This window comes from Culex quinquefasciatus, chromosome 2 (genome assembly GCF_015732765.1).
Source record: "Culex quinquefasciatus strain JHB chromosome 2, VPISU_Cqui_1.0_pri_paternal, whole genome shotgun sequence".
Classification (NCBI taxonomy): Eukaryota; Metazoa; Arthropoda; class Insecta; order Diptera; family Culicidae; genus Culex; species Culex quinquefasciatus.
The window spans coordinates 43,944,844-43,967,564 of NC_051862.1; the positions used below are offsets into that span (position 1 = coordinate 43,944,844).

Genomic DNA, 22,721 nt, shown 5'->3' on the forward strand with positions numbered 1-22,721 from the left:
ACATACACACATACACACACAGACATTTGTTCAGTTTTCGATTCTGAGTAGATATGTATACATGAAGGTGGGTCTAGGAGCTTTTAATAGAAAGTTCATTTTTAGAGCAGGATTATAGCCTTACCTCAGTGAGGAAGGCAAAACTCGCTCTTAATTCATTCTCCACGAAAACAGCATGATTCAAAAAAGTTCTCCGATCGGCCTCAATTTTTTTCTGGGGGTTCCTTGGCTAAAATAATTAGATCCGTATTTTTTTGTTTGGCCATTAGGGTGACCTACGCCGTGTTAGGGTGGTCCGAAAAATGGCAATTTTCGTCGATTTTCGCAAAAACCACTTTTTCTCAAAAAATCATATCTCCGCGCCATTTCATCCGATTTTAGCTGTCTTAGGCCCAAAAGAAAATTTATTGGCTATTTGTGAAAAATAGTAAGAAGTTCCAAAAATCTAGCTTTACATTCGAAAAGGTCGTATGAAAACTTAAAATGGCGTTTTGACCGTGTCTGGGCCAAAGAGCCTATGTCTGGAAATATTTTTATCGGATTCCTCGGAAAATTTTACATGACATATCAAAAAAAGGTGAAGTTATGTTTTCAATACTCTGAGATTCGATTTTTTGAAAATAAAAACAGGGTTTTTCGACGCGCCACGCGCAGAAATGGGACAGTGACGAAAACGAGAAAAAACGACTTTTTTCACTAAAACTGCGATAATTTCAAAATTTCAGCAATGACCTATACATGTTAGGGTCCCAATTTTCGTAATTGAAATACGCAACTTCACCATTATTGGATATGTTATATAAAATTTTCCGAGGAATCTGATAAAAATATTTTTAGACATAGGCTCTTTGGTCCCGAGACCTTCAAAACAGCATTTTAAGTTTTCATACGACCTTTTCAAATGTTAAGCTAGAAACCCCCAGAAAAATGTTGAGCCCGATCGGAGAACTTTTTGTTCGAATCATGCTGTTTTCGTGGGGAATTGCTGAATTAGTAAACTTAATCTTTATAAGTAAATGTTTTTCTAATTATTCAACAATTAAAACAAAATGTGTTACATCAGATTTTAACAGGTTTCAAAAACTTTTGAAAGCTCTTGCATCGCTTGTTGGATAAATTTGTTTTGCAATGAATTTCAAATGAACAAGTGATAATCAAGAACTGAGGCAAATCGGAGAACTGATAGTTAAATAAAAATGTCGAATTAGGAAAAGCATTGGTCACAGCAAAAAAGCATTGAATTCAACCTTTTAAATTCAATGCTTTTTTGTATAATCATTAGATTCCTTATCATACGTAAACAATCCTTACAATAATCTCACCTGTAATAAATCCACGAAGAGGGTCGAGAATCCGTACGACAAGAAAAAAATCCGTACAGTTGGTAGCCTTAAGTATAACTAATTGCTTAAGGCATACGAGCCACGTAGCCCAGTGGTAACGCTTTCGCCTCGTAAGCGGTAGATCGGGGTTCAAATCCCAGCTCGAACCAACACAACTGGTGATCTTTTCACTTCTGGAATCGATTGCTTGGTAAAGGGAAGGTAGTGTATCGTCACAAACTGGACCTTATCACGACACCTTAGGTAGGCGACCTATGGAATATTAACATTAACCTTAACATGTTAACATTATGTTGAGAATGAAACTGCCACTGAATCCGCTTTGTAAATGCCGGCCCCGATACTCTTCAAGGGTGTTCCCCTCAGGAACTGGGAAGGATTTACTTTATACTAACAGTGAGGTTTATGCACAAAATGGATTACATCGATAAATGTATGATTTTTAATTTTTTTTTAAATTTGTGTTCGTCAAATTCTATTATTGTACCATTTTATTGAACAGTAATGCTCTACGATAAAAGCCGGTTTAAAAAAAGTAGCCTGGGGGCAGGGTATCATGATTGAAAAAATCTGGCCAATTATCTTTTCGAAATTTGCAGAAAATGTAAAATCTGTCGAAATCGATCAAAACTCACAATTTGGGTAGCCTAAGGCGTGTTGAGATGGTAAAATGAGAATTTTCATAAATTTATATTTTTTTAAATATCTTTAACCTGCGTTTTAAAATATTTGATCGCTTCCGGTTTCATTGGGCAGATATTAGTTGGACTTGTTTTGTCGAATGAAAACTCAAAATGCTATTTTGAGAGTTTCGAAAGCATAGAGATATTATTTAAATAACAAACATAAACAATATTTTCAAACTATTAAAAAAAATCAAGCAAAATAATGTAAATAGGCCAATGTCGAAATCTAAACAAAGAGTCTATCCTGCTTACGTCACATGATGAACGAACAGGATAGTATCTTTCTTTATACTTACACATTGGCCCAATTATATTGTTTTGCTAGATTTATTTGTTTACGAACGTATGATTAGGAGCAACGCCAATGTTACTTACTCCGTCGAATGTTACTTACTTGTCGAAATGTTTCAAGCAAGCTGAAGTATTTTCTCACGACTTAAAGATGCTTGAATAAATAAATCTGTGGAAATCTTACAAACCAGGCAAAAAAGTAGGTTCACCCAACATGTCAATAGAAGAAAAAAGATCATCACAACATAAAGAAAAAACGACAACTTCTCTCTCCCACACACACTAACCTTACGTATGCAAAGCATCCCAAACTCCGCACCATACCTTAAAAAAACCCTCCGAGTGCCTCTGATAGACCATAAAAATCTGGAAAAACGTGTCGAAAAATAAAACTGCAAATAAAATGTTGCACTTTTCCTCACGACGACGCCACGACAACTTGCGACGACGTCGCAAACGACCGCGCTCTCCCTCACTCTCTTCGTCCTTGCGTGACGTCACCGTTGCGTCCTTTTTTGTTCTGCTCTCCTTCGCGTTTAGGGGAAGGCAGAGCACGCTACGACCTTTTCCTAGTTAGGCGAGCGAAAGGACGCTCGCTCTCTCGCAACTTCGGTGACGTCATCGACTTTTCAGGACTCTCGCGGGATCCGATTGGTCGGAGCGGAGCGTGCGTGGCCACGCCCCCTGGCCTCCGGAAAAAGCAGGACAATAGTTTGCTAGGGATGCTGCTGGTGGCACGGGATTTCCCCGTGGCGAGGGTGCAAAACACAATCCTTCCCGGTCACTATCAGAGCACAGCAGGCTTTGAGTTCACCGTTATTGAATTAGGCTTATCATTTGATTTTGGCTACGGGAAGCAACCGGTCGCGTTTTCTGTGTTGGGGTGCTGCGTCGAGAGTGTCAGGTCGTCATCGTCGTTGTTTTTCCAAGTTGAAGTCAGGTTCTGCCGGAAATAGACCGTGTTTTTAGTCGGAGTCCTTGAGCGTTTTAGTGGTTTTTGTGAGGCGCGTGCGGTTGTTGTGTTTTGCTGCATCGGAATCGTAACAGGTGTTGAACTTTGAGGTGTTTCTGGAGATACTTGTGGCCGGAAGTTGACAAACGCCTGTCAGAGAAGTGGGTGACTTGCACCTTAAGTGGTTAACTCGAATCGAATTCAATAACAGTTACAATGCCATTGGGTTGAAAATTTAATCGAACAAATTAAACTTGAATTGCGTGAAAATTAGTGCCAAGTGTTGAACCGATCTCATGAAAAAGGCATGAACCCCGCTCCAAGTGCCAAGGTGTTGAGTGGTAAACTGGTGGATAATAAAAATAAATAACCCCCCTTCCAACCGCTCGACTTTTCCGAATAAAAACATCGAGAGAGATAAAAAAAGTGCAAAAAAAATCCCGTTAAGCGCGCGCACAAGTGAAAATTAATATTTAATTTCATTTTTGGCACCTTCCGTTCCACGGGAAAAAAGCCCCCAACAAAAAAAACCATCACCAATCAGCATTATCGTAATCGAACCCCGGAAAGAAGAAAAAATCCGCCAAAATTTATCCCCACGAGATGGACTACTCCTACCTGAACCAGGCGGCGGCCGGGTTCGACTCCAGCTGCCTCCAGGGCGGTATGGATCCGACGGGCCTCGGGAACATGCCCTGCTCGTACGGCGATCTGACCTCGTGCAGCCAGATGTCGCAGGCCGCCTACCGGTACACGGCGGCGGCCGCTTCGATGGCCCGCTCGTACAATCCGGTCGGGACGGGCGTCGGACCGGTGGCGAACGTGGGCATGAGTGCGCTGCACCACGCGGCGGCGGCCGTTGCCGGCGGGGGTGGACCGGGCGGGCAGTGTGCCGTCATGGGGGGCCGGAGCCACCAGGACGTGCACCGGGCGTCCATGTTTCAGACGTCGATGAATCTGCAGTGTGAGTATAGTAGGATGTTTGCAGGTGATTTGAGTTTGAGTTTTCTAATTCGTTTTTGGTTGAAATATTTTTCACTATTTGACTATTTTTAACGATTTTTTATTTTTGCCGTCGGAAATTAACAAATTAATGAAATTTGTATTATTCACGAATGCATCATTTTTATTATCTTAAATTTGTCATTATTCAAACTGTTTCCCTTTGATCAATATTTTCCTATGAATGTTAGTTTTTTTTTTAAATTTATAAACCTGCTATGATATTCATTCAACACTAGTTATTTCCTGTGTTTTGTGGCATTATTTTCAGTTTGTTTACGAGTTAATATTCCGGACATTCGTAGTGGGGTGTCACAAAGTACAATGTTTAAGCACATTCTCTTCAAAAATCTGCTTCTAAAACCTCTATTAATTTGTTGTAAGTTAAAATATAATGTAGACGTAGAACAAAACGAACTTTCATGGGGATGCCTGGTTCTTCATGTTCCAAATATCCAAGTAACACAAAAAATTTCGCAGTAAGACTGCTCATAAGTGGTCAAAAATTTAAAACCACAAAGAAATGCATATTTTTTTGAACTTGATGTTTGTCAAGTCTTCAGTTTCGTCATGGTATAACCGAGTTGGGCTCCCTGAAAACGCTGCGATCGACAAAATTAAAATTTAGTGAATTTTCTGCAAACATAAAATCGGGTATAAAGGTTATGGAATTATCTTTTGCAATCATGCACATTCCACTTTATTTGCTGAAACTACAAATTCACGTGGGTGATCAAGGTTGCTTAAGATAATTCCATAGCATTTATACCCGAAATTTACAATTTTACTTTTCGGCAGAAAATTTACTACAACTCAATTAGAGTGTGTGCAAGAAGCCCAAAACTATCATACCTTTACAAAACTAACATTAACTTTAAAAATAAAATATACTTTTTTCATTGGCTTTTCGGTCGTTGAGTTCGTATATTACTCTAATATTAATCTAAAGTTATCTTTTTTTTAAGATGGCAGTGAAGAAATATTTATAAAGCATATTATTATTTGACATGGGTTTGTTTAATTTTTATGTTAAGAATAAAAAAAATTAAAAAAAACATATTTTAGACGTTTTGGTTATACGAAGTTCCTTGTAAAAAGTCGGATAATTGAACTTCAGATAATCGAAACATTGGATAATCGAAGCTTCAGATTATCAAGTCACATAAAAAATGTGTTGTCACACCCAGAACTGGACATCGGCATACGAGAGGATAAAGAGCACGATTTGGTAGTAAAATGGTACTGTGTGCGGACTGAGAGCATTAATCCCGAAATTACCGAGAGTACTCATCTCTCAGCTCATGGGTTCATCTTCAAAAAAAGTTCATCCATAAAAAAAGTACCGGTTCCGAGACTCGAACTAAAGACCTTCGGATTATTGAACCGTGCCTTTGCCGTATGGACCACCATGGTTCGGTGACTAAATGGTGGTCATTTGTCCATATAAGCCACTCAATAGCATGAACTGTTCCAATGAACGAATGAACACGCGAGAGGACTATACTCTCGCAAAATAGCACTTTCTTCACGTTTCTTTTCGTGAGGACTATCCCCTCGTTCTTAAACTTTGGGTGCACCAAATTGGATGAGGTTAATACCATATGGTTTTGGTTCAACAAATTTGGATTATATCTAAACATAACATTCGATATATTAAAATTTGAATCATTCGACAGTTTTCGACATTGTCTAATGTGATTTGAAATATTCGTAGGGTTTCGAGATCATAATTGTTCCTTCACCCAAAACTGGCAGCGCTAGTACGAGAGAATGATGGTCTCGAGTCGAGAGAATAGTGGTACCATTCACGGACGCAGAGAACACAGCTCGAGATGGGCGATAGAACTATTCTCTCGAGGTTCATTTGCAAAAAAAGTTCATCCGTCAAACAAAAAACCAAAAGTGTCGACTACGGGAATCGAACCAGAGACCTTTGATAAACCAATCCAATGACTTAGCTGCCTCGGCCACCACAGCTTGGTGACCAAGGAGAAGTCAGAAGTCGATGTATGACACTTGTTGGAGATTTATTGATTCAACTAACGAATGAACTCATTTGTTATGATGGTGTGAGTTGGTACCATTATTCTATCGATTTTGGCACTGAGCCCTCAATAAATTTTGAGAGAACGATTATCTCGACTCTGAATTTTGGGTGTTCATAAAAGTTTATTACTATATGCAATGGAAATTTATAGAATACATGTTTACATGTTTACGTCCAAATCCCGTAAATACAAATTTTGAAGTGAGAGAAAATTGTTTTTAACTTTTTTCTTTATTTTTGTTCAATTCTTCCGAGACAACAGGTTTGTATTTCATGCAGCGTTGAAAGGTAGCTGGGGAAGCCAGATAAGGTTATTTACCTCAAATTTAGTGAGAAGTTATCTAAAGTATTTTAATATGCAAAAAGCATAGTTCTAACTGTCAAAATGCTTTCCCGGGCAGACGGTAATAACAAAATTCATGCCATTTCAATAACAAATACTGTTAAAATAACAAAAAGTGTCATGGAATTTTCCTGCAAAATCTATTTTTGCAAATGAGTTTAATAACAGTTTATGTTATCATATCAAAATTTGTTATTGGTCTGATATTGGTTCAAAGCCAAAACAACTTGGGAATAACAGTTTTTGTTATGGAAGAATACTTCCAACTGTTATTGGGATGATCGGATTAGTTGTTAAAATAACAAAAAATAATAACAATGATTTGTTCGAAAAATAACTAAAAATGTAATTTGCCTGTTATCACAATAACAATCCAATAACAAAAAAACCATAACGACGAATAACAAATTTTGTTATAAATAGCATAAAATATTATTGGCCTAGTATTTTCAAATATCAAAAAATGTTATTCCCAAGTTATTTCCGTCTGCTCGGGTTTCCACTTTTTTTTCTGGTTGGTCCAAAATTTATCGTCGATTTTTTTTTCAAATTTCTTACTTTAATCTCCCGTTTGCGTCCCCTTTTCTTTACTTTGCTCAGGTACTTTAATATCCCTTTGGTGTCTTTTAGCTGACCTTAACCCTCTAACGCCCATGGTTAGTCCAGAGCACCAATAATTTGTGTCTTCAAAATGAAATTTCTCTGCAACCATGCATTTTTACAACCTGCATTTGTTTATATAGAATGTTAACTTATGATCATTAAAATTCCATCTCATTTGATCGATCCACTTACGAGAAATGTAGAAAAACGTAAAAAATCTCGATTTTGCTTTGGGCGGGAAGGGGTTAAAAAAAGTTTTCAATCCTTTTTAAGCAAAATATAGCACAATGAGAAGTAATCAATAAAATTCCTATCAAAACAAGAGTAATTTAAAATAGTGATATTTGCAAATAAGATGAAATTAAGGCCGATTTTGTTCTGCGAAAACTTGATTTATCCTGTTTCATGATATTCTTGTTTCATTTTGATATTTTAATTTGCACTAAAGAAGTTTATATTTGTTTCTGATATTATTTGTTATTTTCTACCACCTTCTATCCTGATTAAAAAAACTTATGCGCAATGGGTTTCTATGTAGATAGGACCTTTTGAAAAAGTAACCGAGCTATAGTATTTGTATTGCCTTTTTACTTTATCCATGTTTTAATGTGTGTTTGCTTTTTCTTTTTTTTGTTATAGAATGATACCACTATCATTTAAATTGTTTAAAAATGCATAGGCCGTAGTGGCATATTCTTGGACATAACTAAAATTATTGGGTACCTATTTTTGCTTTAAATTAAGAAAATATTTGAAAAAAACATAGCCAAAGTTGATCCCTGAACACATTTGAATAGCTTAACTTGCAAACCCAAAATATTATAAAATTCTATGTGATCTGCTTTCAAGTGCATTTTAGAAAATCAAAAACTTATTGAAATTCGGTTTTTGGTTATTTTTTATATCGAATTTCCCTAGTGTAGTTAATTCACACTTAGCATTGAATAACCATGTTTTGATTCATGTTATAATAGTATTAATATTATCATTATTATTGCATATCATTGTTTCAATAACAATATAAAAAATCCTTATTTCAAACCTTACTTCAAAAAATATTGAAGCAAAAAGTATCTCGCAATGCTTTATACATTATTACAGTAATGCTTCATTTTTGAAAACAATATCCTAAAGTTTGACGTTTTTATTCGATCTGCGGTTGTTAAATTAAATGTTTTTCAAAAGTCCAAAAAGCCTTTATTTAATTTAAAATGGATGAGTAAACGTTAAAAAATGTGTTCAAAATAGTTTACAATCGATTTTACAAGTTGTTTCAATTAAAATTCAATAAATTTACACTGGACAGATAATAAAAATATTGATATTTTGTTTACTTTTTCAATTCTGTCATCGAAAGGAGCATCAAGTCGAGACTTTTCATCCACCTTTGTCCAGACTGCAATCTCTGTTCGCCAGAATATCGATTAGAAGTCCATTATCCTAATTAATCGCCCATGGAGTGAAGTCAACTCTTACTTTCCAACACTCTACTCGCACGGTTTACCACTTTTGCATGTTGGCAACCCACTTCTCCCGGGGCGCGGGGTCAAGGAGCAATTTAGGTGCTCGACCGGAAGTGATTCCAACACACGCAATCCGCACACTACTACCCGATACTAGTTAAACATTCAAAACACACCGCTCTTCGAACACCTTCGATTCTGCCTTCCGGTTGGTCAGCGAGCCGTGATTTAAATCCTGGAAGATCCAAGCCTCGTAAACTGTTACCGGCGGCTAACCACGTGTGTTGCGGCCTCGCCCGAAACTTCCGCAATTAGGCCGCATTAGGTGACTTGCTCTAAAACGGGCGTAATTGCGTTAATTATGGCAGACACTAAATTTCGTTGCCTGAAGCGACGACCATCTTGGTGTCGTACGAGAAGCATGGCTGCAGGCGCGTTTCCTAAGAGACGTTGTTGTTGTTCTGTGGGCTGCCAGGCGCATTGTCGGTACAAAAGTCGAGCGGGGAAGCCCCAAGTGTTTATCGATGCTGGTCAGGTTCATGGTTTGAGGCTGTTTTTGTCCTCGTTTGGGTGTGTGAGAGGTAATTTGGGTGGGAAACAGGGGGAACGGGACGGGGGTCTCTAGGGAGGGTGGGGACAAACAAGTGAGAATGAAATAGTCACTCATAAATAATTCCTCGAGGTGCAGATCTTGGAGGACTGCGTTGGGGTGGAAGACGGGTTGGGATTCTGTAGGAAGGAACGGTTTCACATATGTGTAAGGACCAAATTGCTAGAGGGAACTACGCTTTGTTGTGTCGTGCTAAGCTGGCTGATAGTGTGGAATAGGGATGTTCAAGAATTTGAGTAATGGACCAATTGACTACTTGGTAACCTATTGTTATCGATAAATGGAAATAAAATTTTGCTGGATTCCTTGAACAACCCCATTAGAGTTGAACACCGAACAGTCCTCAACAAAGTTTCGTGCGGGTCTTTCGTTCTGACTCTCTACTCTGGAGAATTCTCCACAAAAGCCAGTGAAAACAGAAGTGACTTGTCCCAAGTCTGACCATGTTCTTGAACTGTAGTAACACTACATGTCCCATTCCACAATTCTGCATCCTGCTCGGGGACTGACGATGATCATCCCTGACGCCGTAATTGCCAGAGTTATAATAAATTAACAACCTCGACCATAATTTCAACCTACACATAAGCCACCTCGAATCCTTGGTTTATGTGGTGTGGTGTGTATAGTTGCCCGTTGCTGTATATCCCGACAATCCCGGTAAACCACACTATCATACCGGATCCTTGCCAGTTGGTCCCGTAGGCCTATGTTCTTGGAGTTGCAGATTCTAGCCCGGGCCCGACCTCGACAAAAGCTCGCCCAACTATTCCGCACTATTTTGCCTCCGTTTCAAGTCATAATAAATTGAACAACCACACCGCACCACCACCACACAAATCCGGCACACAAGGACCGGAAAGGACCCGAAAGCTTTGGAAATTTCAAGATTCAAATCTGGTTTTAATTCGATTGCCTCTGGCGGTAATTGTTGATAATTGAGAATGATTTCCGAAATTGGATTACCGGGCAATTAGTAGCCACTTAATTGGATATCATATTTCATTATCCCGCCCACCCGTTGGGCGGCGAACGGGGGGAGAGCTCCCTTGGAGATTTGTCGGGACTTTGAGGCTGAGGTTGAACTCTACACTGCACGGTGGTTGTTCGACTTGGGGCAGGACGCGTCATCGGGCCCGCGTGTTCCGGCTGTCGGCTGTCTGGGTTGTCTGTCTGGCTGGGGAGGCTGAACTGTGTCTGATGGCTCGCCCAAATCCGGTTTGGCCGAGATTGATTTGCATTCACGTGTGAGTTGGTTGGGCTATAGCGTCACTTTGCATTGAATTGAAATTCTTGAATAAAAATTTATCAACATACTACAAACATGCATACAGAAAACATTGCATTCATTTTAAAAGAGGAAATCTTGTTTCAAATCGCAGTGGGAAAAATTTCTTTTTATTTCCCATTTTAATTTCGATTTCACCAAAACTAAATAGAAAAGTTTTTTTTAATTGCATTCAACATAAAACATAAATCATATGTCTGATAAGTTTGCAACACGCTTTAAAAAACCATGGCGACCTCCGACACCGATTTCTTTTTTCTTTGAAACATCAAATTATCATTGTTTTTCAGTAAAGGACATGCAAGTGAACAATTAATAGTAGTTTATGCAACAAGTTGCAAAAAGAGGATTTTTTCAGCACGAGTCGTAAAGTCAAGTTTTGCAACGAGTTCCATACAACATTTTTTGCAATTCCAAAAAACACACACTGAGTGAAATTTTATGTCAAATTTTCATGTATTTTGTCAATAAATCGTTTAAATAAAAAAAATAATTGAAAAGTGTTACTTTTTGAAACAAGTGCTGAAAAGTTTAACTTTTCAGCACCCATTTGAGTGCTGAGAAGTAGAACTTTTCAGCATTTATTTTGAAAAGTGTTGCTATTCGATTCTGTTATATTTGGTACAGAAAAGTAGGTTATTTCGTCGTTCAAGAATGACAGGAAAAGTAAGTAGTTTCACGACGGAATTGCAAAAAAGCATTTTTTAATTTGATGTATCGCAATTCGATCAAAAACAGATTTGCTCAAATCTTTTTGAACGAGATATTTTCATACCAATTTTGGCTTACTTCTGAATAAGTTAAAGTTGGCAGAAAAACTCTAGAATGAACTGTACACAGAGAAAAATCTTGGTAATAACATTATTATCATTGCACTGTAACTTGGATTATACCCACACTTTTCCATCGCACTTTTGACCAAAAGAATTTGAAATACTAGGCAACCAGTTGTTGTTTATTTACATTTCCAGTCAGGTTTAGGGCAAATGGACAATAGGTCGAATGCCAAACATTTTATTTAAAGAACTGCTCATGTTTCAAAGAATGGAAAAACTCAGAAAATTATTACAATAAACAAGAAGAGTTTCTTTTACAAACTGGGAAACTCACAAACATTTTTGAAGAACTTCTTAGAAGAATGGAAGTCTGTTTTTATTAATTTTAATTTTTGTATTGTTTAATCCGGCTGAAACTTTTTTGGTGCCTTCGGTATGCCCAAAGAAGCCATTTTGCATCATTAGTTTGTCCATATAATTTTCCATACAAATTTGGTAGCTGTCCATACAAAAATGATATACGAAAATTCAAAAATCTATCTTTTGAATGAATTTTTTTTATTGATTTGGTGTCTTCGGCAAAGTTGTAGGTATGATAAGAACTACACTGAAAACAAAAAAATGATACAAAGTAATTTTTTTTGATGATTTTTAGTTTCACTTTTTGTCACAATAATTGATTTGCAAAAAAACACTATTTTTATTTTTATTTTTTTCATTTTCAGATATGTTTAAGGGGCAATAGGCAAAAAATCTTCGACCGAGTTATGAATTTTTGAATCAATACTGATTTTTTCAATATATCTAAATACTGGTCGCATTTTTTTTCTACTTCATTTTTCGATGCAAAATCGAATTTGCAATCAAAAAGTACTATAGTGAAATTTTGATAAAGTGCCCCATTTTAAAGTAAAAGCCATTTTATGGTAACTTTTTTAAAAATAGTCTCAGTTTTTTTAATTTTTTTTTTTAAATTAGTGCCCATGTTTGCCCACTTTTAATAGATAAATTTTTGGAAAGCTGAAAAGCTGGGCCAAACAATCAATATTATGCCCTTTTGAAATGTTAGTCTTAATTTTTTTTTGAAAATATTGTTTTCGAAAAGATTCACGAATTTCACGAATGTTTCATATTTTTTAACATTGTAAATCGGGCCATTAGTTGCTGAGATATCGACGATGGAAAACGGTGGGTTGTTTGAGTGAGACTTAGAAAACATCAATTTTCCTGTTTTTAAACACTTGCATGGCAATATCTCTGCAACTAAGGGTCGTATCAACAATGGTCAAAAAACAAAGAATAGAGAATTTTGTCAGCTCTTCAAATTTTTTTTTTTCAAAAATGGGCAAACATGGGCACTAATTAAAAAAAAAAAAAACTGAGACTGTTTTTAAAAAAGTTTCCTAAAATTGGCAATCATTTGAAAACGGAGCACTTTATCAAAATTTCACTGAAGTACGATTTGATTGCAAATTCGATTTTGTATCGAAAAATGAAGTTGAAAAAATGTTGCGACCAGTATTTCGATTTTTTGAAAAAATCAGTATTGATTTAAAAAATTATAATTCGGTCGAAGATTTTTTGCCCATTCTGAAATTTTAAGAAAATTTTGCATTTTATGTCCCCTAAAACAAATCAGAGATTGAAAAAAATTATATAAAAATAGTGTTTTTTGCCAATCAAGTTTTAGTGACAAAAAGTGAAATTAAAAATCACCAAAAAATGTTTTACCGTATATCATTTTTTTCAGTGTAGTCTTTGTCCATACTTATAACATTGCCGAAGACATCAAATCGAAAAATTCCTTTTAAAGATACAGATTTTTGAATTTTCGTATATTATTTTTGTATGGACAGCCGCCAAATTTGTATGGAAAATTATATGAACAAACTAATGATGCAAAATGGCTTCTTCGGGCATATCGAAGGCACCAAAAAAGTTTCAGCCGGATTAAAAAATACTGAAATCTGACAGAATTCCCAGAACTAAAAAAAATATTACGATATTCAAGAAAAGGTATTTTTCAAAAATAAATGAAATAAATCCTGCAAAATATTTTTTTTAAAGAAAGAATGATCAGTTCAGCTTGAAACAATGGAAAATCTAACAATTGTTTTAAGGACGATCAAGAAAAGTTTGCTATTTTAGTAGAAGCCTTTTTTACAATCGACTTTATGTCTTTCGACCTTTTGGGATTTGACCATTTGTCCATTCGACGTAGTGTCCATTCGACCTTATATGCTTCGACCTTTTCCCGCACATCCGTCAATTTAGACTGAAAAAGGGCCAGAACACTGGAAAAGTGGAACATGTACCCATTCCAAGGGTAATATTACCGAGACAGTTTTACTGTTGGTTTGAACATAAAGTATACTGACATTTGCTAATCATTTATATATACACTCAAATGTCAATATCATCATTAGTGTGGTTCAGGCCCCCTTGGAAATGCAAAAAGTGTTCAAAGACCGTTGCATTGTTGATTAAATTATTGTTCTATGCCCACTAAAGCTCTCCTGAAATTTTCAGCCAATTTGGTTCAGGTTTGGCCACAGCTCTGGGACATTTAAGTTTGCATGGGATTTTGAATGTTTTACTACGGGAAAAAATCTTTTTTTAGTTTTTACTGCCTCAACAATCAGTTACCCATTCAAGTAATTGGAACTAATAAAATTTATGTAGATTATTGTATGGGGAACAACTTTTCAGAACATCACAGATTGATCCGAGTTAATCTGGCTTAATTATAAGTGGTTTAAGCTATGGTGTCGTAATTGTTTTTTGCAAAGGGCCAACACCGGCAATTTTTTTTCCTAATTTTCATCTAGGCGCTCACTACGATTTGTTTTTCATAGCTTGACAACTTTTTTGTTGTTGCTGTCAAACAATTTTTTCAACTGCAAATGGAAAGGTCTTTTTTTCAAGTCATCTGTACAATTTGACCAGATTTTCTCGTTTTAGGTTCCGCAGTGTCCAGCGAGAAGTGGAAATTTTAGCATTACTCCAGTTTGTGCAACGATCCAATACAAAAAAATAGCCCGACGTCTCCGGAGTTCTAAATGCCGATGTGTCGTTGATGGTCAAACACACCAAGGGTCAAAACCACATCTCGTTCAAACGGAATCATCACCATCAAGAACTAAGATGTGGAATGTAAAGCAGCTCAATTCAGTTAAAAGATTGCTAGCAAAAATGTGTTGATTGATTTTGAACATTAAATTTATTCCAAATCCTGCTATCTATCGCATTTGTGACTAAAAACTTGCGCGGCCTCATAGTTACATGCTACCAGGCAAGGGCATCAAAGCATACAACTCAGTGAGGGTTGTGGGAGGTCCGAATGACTCCCAATTTCTCTCAAGGGTCGGCATGCTTCTCTTCTACCTGGCCTCCTATCTTTTCCCACTATTCCACTTCCATACAGGTTACCTCCTACCTCGACCTGATTCTTTCCGGATACCGTGGGTGGATCTTCTGCTGATGTGAGGCCCCTCAGCTGCACCTGCCGCTGCTCTGCTTCCGGATCTTCGGAACCGACCTCCGGCCGTTTCGTTCTGCAGATGGTTCTCTGTGTGGTTTGAGGTTCGGGGGGTTCCAAAATGCAGGACGCAGACGATCTAGCGATGTTGGCTAGTCGCTGCTCGTCGATACCGCAATTGACGATTGTAGACGGTGACGGGTTCGCGGGGAATTACCTGGAGTTCTTGGTGTTCTCGCTTGTCCCAGTCTCCTCTGTCCTCCGTGAAGTCCTTTGACCGCTTCCTGGCACTGGCACTTCACAACACTCCGTCGAGCTGCAGTCGAAGCTACGACGGCTATCGCGACTTGTCGCACTTCAATACACCGGGCAAATGGCCGATGAAAATCCGGGCCTCATCCCGCGAACCTCTGATCCGACGAATCCTGGAAAACCCGCCCATCATCATCATCAGTTTCGCCACCCCCAATGGCAGCCCATTCGTTGATCCTCGGCCCTCTGGTGGTGGCTGGCAGAACTGTTCCTCTTTATAGGCGCTTTAGTACGGGAATGGCTGGGTCCGTACACTGGAGACATAAACCGACTCGTCTCACTATCCACGAACACACGCACTCCCCTGCCTCTGTGTCACCGAAATTCTCCCACAACACACCCACTGGTTACACATTCGAGAACCATCTTTATAATTATAATCACATGAAATTAGGCATTTTAACATTCTCTTCATAGAGTTTCCTAGTATGTGGTATAACGATTGTCCACGCTCCACATACAAAAGTTTTTGTTGTATGGGCAATTGTCCACGAGGAGGGGGGAGTGTGCACGATTGATGAAGAAAATACAAATTTTCTATAATCTGTGGGTCATATCCATTGATGGCGGCGGCCAACGGGAAAATTTATCCGATTCATTAATCACAGTCCGCACAAATAAAACAGGTTGGTTACTTTTAACTGAAGCGATACATTGAGAATTAATAAATGCCTGTGCAGAATAATTATAAATATTGTAGAAGGTTTCTAAAAATCGATAATAATCACTCAAACGTACTTTTCTGTTCCCTATTGTGACTTCTTGGCCTTTCGCTGAAGACTCTCGTAGTAATAATCAAAGAACTTTTGAATAATTGGTAATCTTAATGAAACAAAAATATTCCTACAAATTCTAACTACATTATTTATTTCAAGAGGCTGTACTAGTTATACATGAATAAGGGTTGTTTCGTCTGGTGAAACCTAAATTAGATATATTAACTTGTAAAATCAACTAATTATTAATTCTTAGATTTTACTGTTTGATGCCATTATTGAAATATCTCAGAAATATTGAACTAATTAAAACTACTGTTTGTGCAGCGAAGAGTTGCGTATGATTCCTGATGCTTTTTAGAAACTTTGATAGATAACTTGCAAGTTTGACACTCAGGTCAACCAAGATGCGTCGATGTCGTAGTGCCTGGTCGCTGGCGTTTAATGCCTCTCCTCTTGGATCATACAATTATTTACTCCTCTACTTCTGCATATCACGGAGACAAAGTTAAAGTTAATCCGAATTTTATTTTGCCAGATTTTTCAACAAAATTTCTTTAATGCTTCATGATGTAATTCGAAAACCAGGCAAGTCAGCCCAGGTAATAAAATTCCATGCCAGAGCTCCTTCATTTGCGATCTCTATGTAGGAATTCTATTGTTGCCATTCCGTTCCTCATGGTCATCGGCATTTTAAACTCCGGGAACGCCGGATTTTTTTTATTTGACTGTAATTTCCACTTCTCGCTGGACACTGCGGAACCTAAAACGAGAAAATCTGGTCAAATTGTACAGATGACTTGAAAAAGACCTTTCCATTTGCAGTTGAAAAATTGTTTGACAGCAACAACAAAAAAGTTGTCAAGCTATGAAAAACAAATCGTAGTGAGCGCCTAGATGAAAATTAGGAAAAAAATTGCCGGTGTTGGCCCTTTGCAAAAACAATTACGACACCATAGCTTAAACCACTTATAATTAAGCCAGATTAACTCGGATCAATCTGTGATGTTCTGAAAAGTTGTTCCCCATACAATAATCTACATAAATTTTATTAGTTCCAATTACTTGAATGGGTAACTGATTGTTGAGGCAGTAAAAACTAAAAAAAGATTTTTTCCCGTAGTAAAACATTCAAAATCCCATGCAAACTTAAATGTCCCAGAGCTGTGGCCAAACCTGAACCAAATTGGCTGAAAATTTCAGGAGAGCTTTAGTGGGCATAGAACAATAATTTAATCAACAATGCAACGGTCTTTGAACACTTTTTGCATTTCCAAGGGGGCCTGAACCACACTAATCATCATAGACATCAACTAGGTTTTCGATTGTTTTTATTTTCTTGGAAGAAACGAAAACTTGTTTTTGTTTTGCAGCGTTGTATAATGTATTTATTTTTAAAATAATTTAAATTAAAATTTGTGAAAATTCAAAACTTATCACTAAAATAGTGAAAATAACATTTAAGAAGTTGCATTCAACTTATTTTAACACTTGTAGTGAAATTAAAAATTTTAAAGTGGAGATTGTTGATAACTTAATAAAAGCGAAATTGAACCACCCAAGTAACATTTTTTTCTAGGAGTTCTACAACAGCTCTTCAAGATAGCTACAGCATAGCAGTTTGGACCGCGGTAGGATAAAATTCTCTTCAAAACTTCTTCAGGAGTTTGGAAGAGTACTTGAAGAGAGTTTTATCCTACCGCGGTTCAAAGTGCTATGTTGTAGCTATCTTGAAGAGCTCTTGTAGAACTCCTGGAAAAAAAATGTTACTTGGGATAAATCAAGATTTATATCTGGTTGCATTTGTACTGTTTGAAATACACAGCAATCGAAAAAAACGGTTGATTCATGTTTCAATTTGACTGATAATTGTTTAACCCTCTCCCGCCCATGGTTACTCCAGAGCATCAAAACTTTGAACTCAAATATCTCGAAACTGTCACAACTTTTCATGGTGCTTCAAGTTGCAGGTGTTTATGTAGAATGTATACTAACATCTCCCCAAATTTCATCAAATTTCTTGAAGCACATGAAAAGTTACAGAGTGAAATGTAATAAAAAATGGGCCAATTTTAGGGAAATAAATAAGACCTGTTTTCGAAAGCCCGTAAAAATTACCAAACACAAAATTTTGTGAAACAAAAAATGTTCTGCTATCATTTTAACTTTGGACAAGAACCTCTGTGAATAACATTGTGAGTTTGGACCGATTTTGCATGTTTTTCGACCTTTTTTATTTGGTACACCAGAGCCATTTAGGCATATGAGCAACTAAATATTCAGGAGCACTTTTTTTCTAAATTACAGAAAAATCCTTTTTTAATCAAAACAAAAGTTTTTAAACGTTATGACTATTCAAAAACAAGACAACACGTTGTTATTAGACCGATGGTTTTATTATTTTCTTTATTTTTAATGAAAATGGATGTCTGTGAGTTTTGAATGAGCCAATCAAAGAAATGCAGAGATTTTAAAATTTGTACTTCATATTTCAGAAATATGGTCTTACAGCAAAGAATGAGTAGTTTTTAACACATTTCGAAGCATTTTCAAACAACTGAACCAATAGATTTGAAGAAAATGAGTTTTTGTGATTTAAAAAAAAGTTGGTCATCTTCCTGATGGTGCTCTGGTGCACCATTTCAAATTCAACTGTTTTGCACCAATTCGATGTTTGTGGGTCAAAGTAAAGTATTTTCTGCATTATTGTACCAAAATTTAAGCATTTACTATTTTTACGATAAGCAAACAGCTCTGGGCGTTAGAGGGTTAAGTCTGAAATTCTGATTACATTGAAACTAAGAGAACTTCTAGGTTTCCTTTTTTCTTATTCTAGAAGCTATTCTTGTTTTGTACATTCAACGAGACCCTCTTATTTAAAAAAAAATGCATTCATTTTTCGTTCCCTTTCAACACCATGATTAACATTTATTATGCACGTGCTCACACGTCCAAATTTTGGGGATGGTATCTCTCTTCAAATGTTCACATCACTCATATTTTTTGTGTGATTCTAAGATTGTACCTTCTGAAAAAAAATGAGTTCCAGTCTCTATTTTGAACCAAACACACGAAAGCTGCTGACGTTTGCTTGAACAGCTTTTCCTGCTGAAGTACAAAAAAGGAGCCCCAGCAAAATGAATACAAATCTCAGCACGTTTCAAGGATGAGGATTGTACGTTTTAAAGGTAAAAGATTTCGTCTTAAGAAGAAGAGAAACAAATTACCAGCGATTTTGACTGTTCCCAAAAAGGTGGAAAAAATGAGTCAAGTGCTGCCAGTTTCCCCTCTCATTCACTTGCTCTCAGATGTATCATATTTCATCCTCGCTGCCCCATTCATAGTCTATGAACGATTGCCACCCAAATTGAACTCGACAGACGTCGCTTTGCTTAGAACACTTGCTTGGTGTTTTTTTTTCTTTTCTTCTCGATCAATTTCTTTTTGCATCAGGGTGAGACGACTAGGCTTTTCTTCTATCCGGCCTCGACGAGCCTCCTTTATTTCTCGAGTCCTTACATTTTTCGCCAAATCATCCCGACCAAAATGGGACCGGCTGCCATCTTCCATCCAATATCAATCAATGACCAAACATTTCCAGCCTGTCGTCCATAATCCACTGCACATAGTCCGGAACCTTACTTTCGGGACATTTTGAATGTTCTTTTCCCCCCTCTAAGGACTTGGAATGATGCCGGCAATAACCTTCAAAAAGAATATGTCGAGATGACAAAAAAGATATAAGTGGGTTCCGAGCTAGGAAAGGATTTTCTTCCTTCACCACACCAAAGGACGAGAATAGATGAGAAAAAGTTTCCCGGAACAAAATGACACCGGACCCAAAGTCTAACGCGACAGTTTCGACCCTTTCTTGGGGAGGGCAAAAAAAAGAGAGCAGAAGAAGTCTAGAAGAGCATTGGATAGTTTGGGACGTGGAAAATCCCGGAACCCGAAGATAAATTCGGTGCACTTAATAATAAAGACAATAATACTTTGTAAATAATTCATGAAATAAAATGGAGCTTGTCCTGCTAGGACTTTCTGGGAAGGACGCTCGGAAGGATGGACCTGCTTATTACGGGACGGAATTTATGTAGCGTGAAGTGGTTCTGACAAACGATGCCAACATGATTTGAGTCCGGTTGTTTTTATGAGCCGGATGTCAAGTGAATAATCATTTTTAGTTGCTAGTTTTAGGAGAGTGAGAAAATTATACAACTTTTTATTACTGTTTTTACATTATAAAGCTGGTAATTAGTGAATCTAGTAGAATAGAAAAATTTGAGTTTTACAATCATGAAACAATTAAAGATCTAAACATCTTTTTCTTCAACCAATAACTCCCTGACCTTCAAACCCGAAATCGACCAAAACTCCATCGGCAAATGTTCTTCCAATTCAGCGCAAATATTGGTCCACCTTCCGTGTCCCCCGTGGCAATGGAATACTTTTTGCGCCAACGGAGGGAAAAAAACTCTAACAAAATAACCAAAGAAGTCCAGCCAGAGCGCGGTTCGTCGAAGGGGGCCGGGGGAGTTGATCTCATCAAATATGGATGAATTCAGTGCCCTTCGTCCGCACCAAGTCTGTGCTAACACGCCAAAATTAGCTTGTTTGCATTGGTAATTTCGCTGCTCCCCCCAGGGCGGGGGGATGGAAGGTCGGTTTTCCCTCCCGCGAGTGTATTGGAACGTTGTAAGGGTGCGTTAAATTGGGGGATTTTTTGTTTGATGGTGGAATTGGAAATTGAAAAATATTGGAAAGAAGCCAAAGTTGGGAAAGACGGTTGGGAACAGATCGAAAAAATATTGAAAATTTAAATCTAAATAAAATTTGAAATTTGAGTCCACCCTCAACGTAAGGAAACATGCAAACTTGCACAAAATGTTCCGTATTTCGTGTACTCCTTCGAGTGGAAAAACCAACGAACACGGAGAGAAATTAAATATCGGTTTTGGCTGCAGAGTGAAACTTTCTTCTCAACCTTTTCAAAGCTAAAGTCTGGTGCGGTTTTTGCTCGCTTCAAGCGCTTCGATTTGCAGAACATTCATCAGAGCGAGGATTGAAACACACCCAAATATTGAGTGATTTTAAGTTATCTTTATCATGAAGTTTATATTAAAATCAATGTAGTCAAGCAAACCTTTTCAAACTTTTTTTTTCAAAAGCTGTTTTTGCCTTACTGAGGAAAGGCTATAAAATCACTCGAAAAACGAAATCCTTAATTTGACCTCCTAGACCCACCTTCACGTATACCTATCGACTCAGAATCACATTCTGAGCAAATGTCTGTGTGTGTGGTGGGAGGTTAATCAAAAAAAAATTGCACTTAATTATCTCGGCACTGGCTGAACCGATTTGGACCGTTTTGGTCTAATTTGTCACTATTGAAAATTATAAAGTTTAGTAAAATACTTCAAAAGTTATGCTAAAAAAACGATTCTGACAAAAGTCCGGAAGATTGTATAAAGGGTGGTTTTTGTAAGAAAACTCGTCATGTTGTACATTTTTAGAAAGGTATTTGAAAGACCTTTCCAATGAGTTCAAAAGGTTGAAGATCTGACAACCCTATCAAAAGTTATAAGCACTTAAGTGTTATTTATGAAATTTTTAGAAGCCGAATCTCAGATAATTTGATGAAAACTTTTTAGGATCTTTTTGGGATGTCTAAATAAGCCTTTCAGTGTCTTTGGTTCACCCATATAAGTTTTGAAAATTTTGGAATTAAGACTAACATTTCAGTAGGGCCAAATATTAAGTATTACGCCAATTTAAAATGGTATTATTGATTCCATAATTTCCCATTTATTTTTTTTTTTAACATCCGACAATTTCGCAATTGTTGCAAATATTATAAAAAAGGTCCGAAAAATCGGGGGCAAAACAAGTTTTATAAAAAATCTTCTAAATTTCAATGTATTTTTTAGTGCAATCTGCTGAAAACAATTTTAAATGCATTCTTATAGAATTATTTTCAACATTTTTGAGCTAATTTAAAAATGATAGTCTGTGTTTCACTAAAAATAGAGCAATTTATTGCCGTTATATGAAAACAAGCCTGAAGATTCACCTTCTCGCGCAGAGTAAAGGCGCCGGCGTTAAAACTTTGACCAGCCAGGACATCAAATTTTGTGTTAGGTACATGATTATGAAGAAGCCCAAAATAGGGTAAAAATACAATGTAAAACACGCAAAAGACAAGCAAAATATTAGCCATCAGCAGTTTATGACACTTATTTTAGAATTGATTATGTTGCAAATTGAGTTCAACTGAACTAAAAAACATATGGACATCGCTAAAATTTCCCAGAAAAAAGTACTCAAAAAATCATGATTTGAGTTACGGTTTTCTAGCCAAAGTTAAGTTGGTTAAGTTGGTGCCTTCTACTCATTTATATATTAATTAAAAATATAAATTTTCCGATTTCAAAAAATACAGATTTTTTGTGAAGAACATACAGACATTGCCATGGCAACCCGGTCATTTGAGGTTATGTTGAAAATCGCCTTTTTTGTGGTTGTTTAAATGTTTTTTTTTTATCATAACTATTAAACAACTACATGAAACTTTACAATTTTCAATACCTGTAAAACCTCTAGCTGGACGGAGTAGACCACATCCGGACAAAGTCCATTCAGTGAAGGCCGAGAAAATTAAGTGCATTTTTTTATCAACATCACCACACACGCACAGAAATTTGCTCAGAATTTAATTCTGAGTCGGTCACGGAGGTCAAATAAAAAAGTTCATTTTTCGAGTGATTTCCTTCTCAGTGACGAAGCAAAAATACATCAAAATCTAATAAAGAAG

The 22,721-nt window shown here is 36.9% G+C and overlaps 1 protein-coding gene across 1 annotated transcript in view; it reads left to right on the forward strand.

Moving 5' to 3' along the window:
* The first annotated feature begins 3,123 nt into the window (after positions 1–3,123).
* Positions 3,124–22,721, forward strand: part of LOC6040957 (paired mesoderm homeobox protein 2B) — a 65,351-nt gene continuing 45,753 nt past the window's right edge. The window contains exon 1 of the mRNA XM_038257677.1: positions 3,124–4,236. Within this exon, the coding sequence (XP_038113605.1) occupies positions 3,876–4,236 (361 nt within the window). The 5' untranslated portion in view covers positions 3,124–3,875. The remainder of the gene's footprint in view (positions 4,237–22,721) is intronic.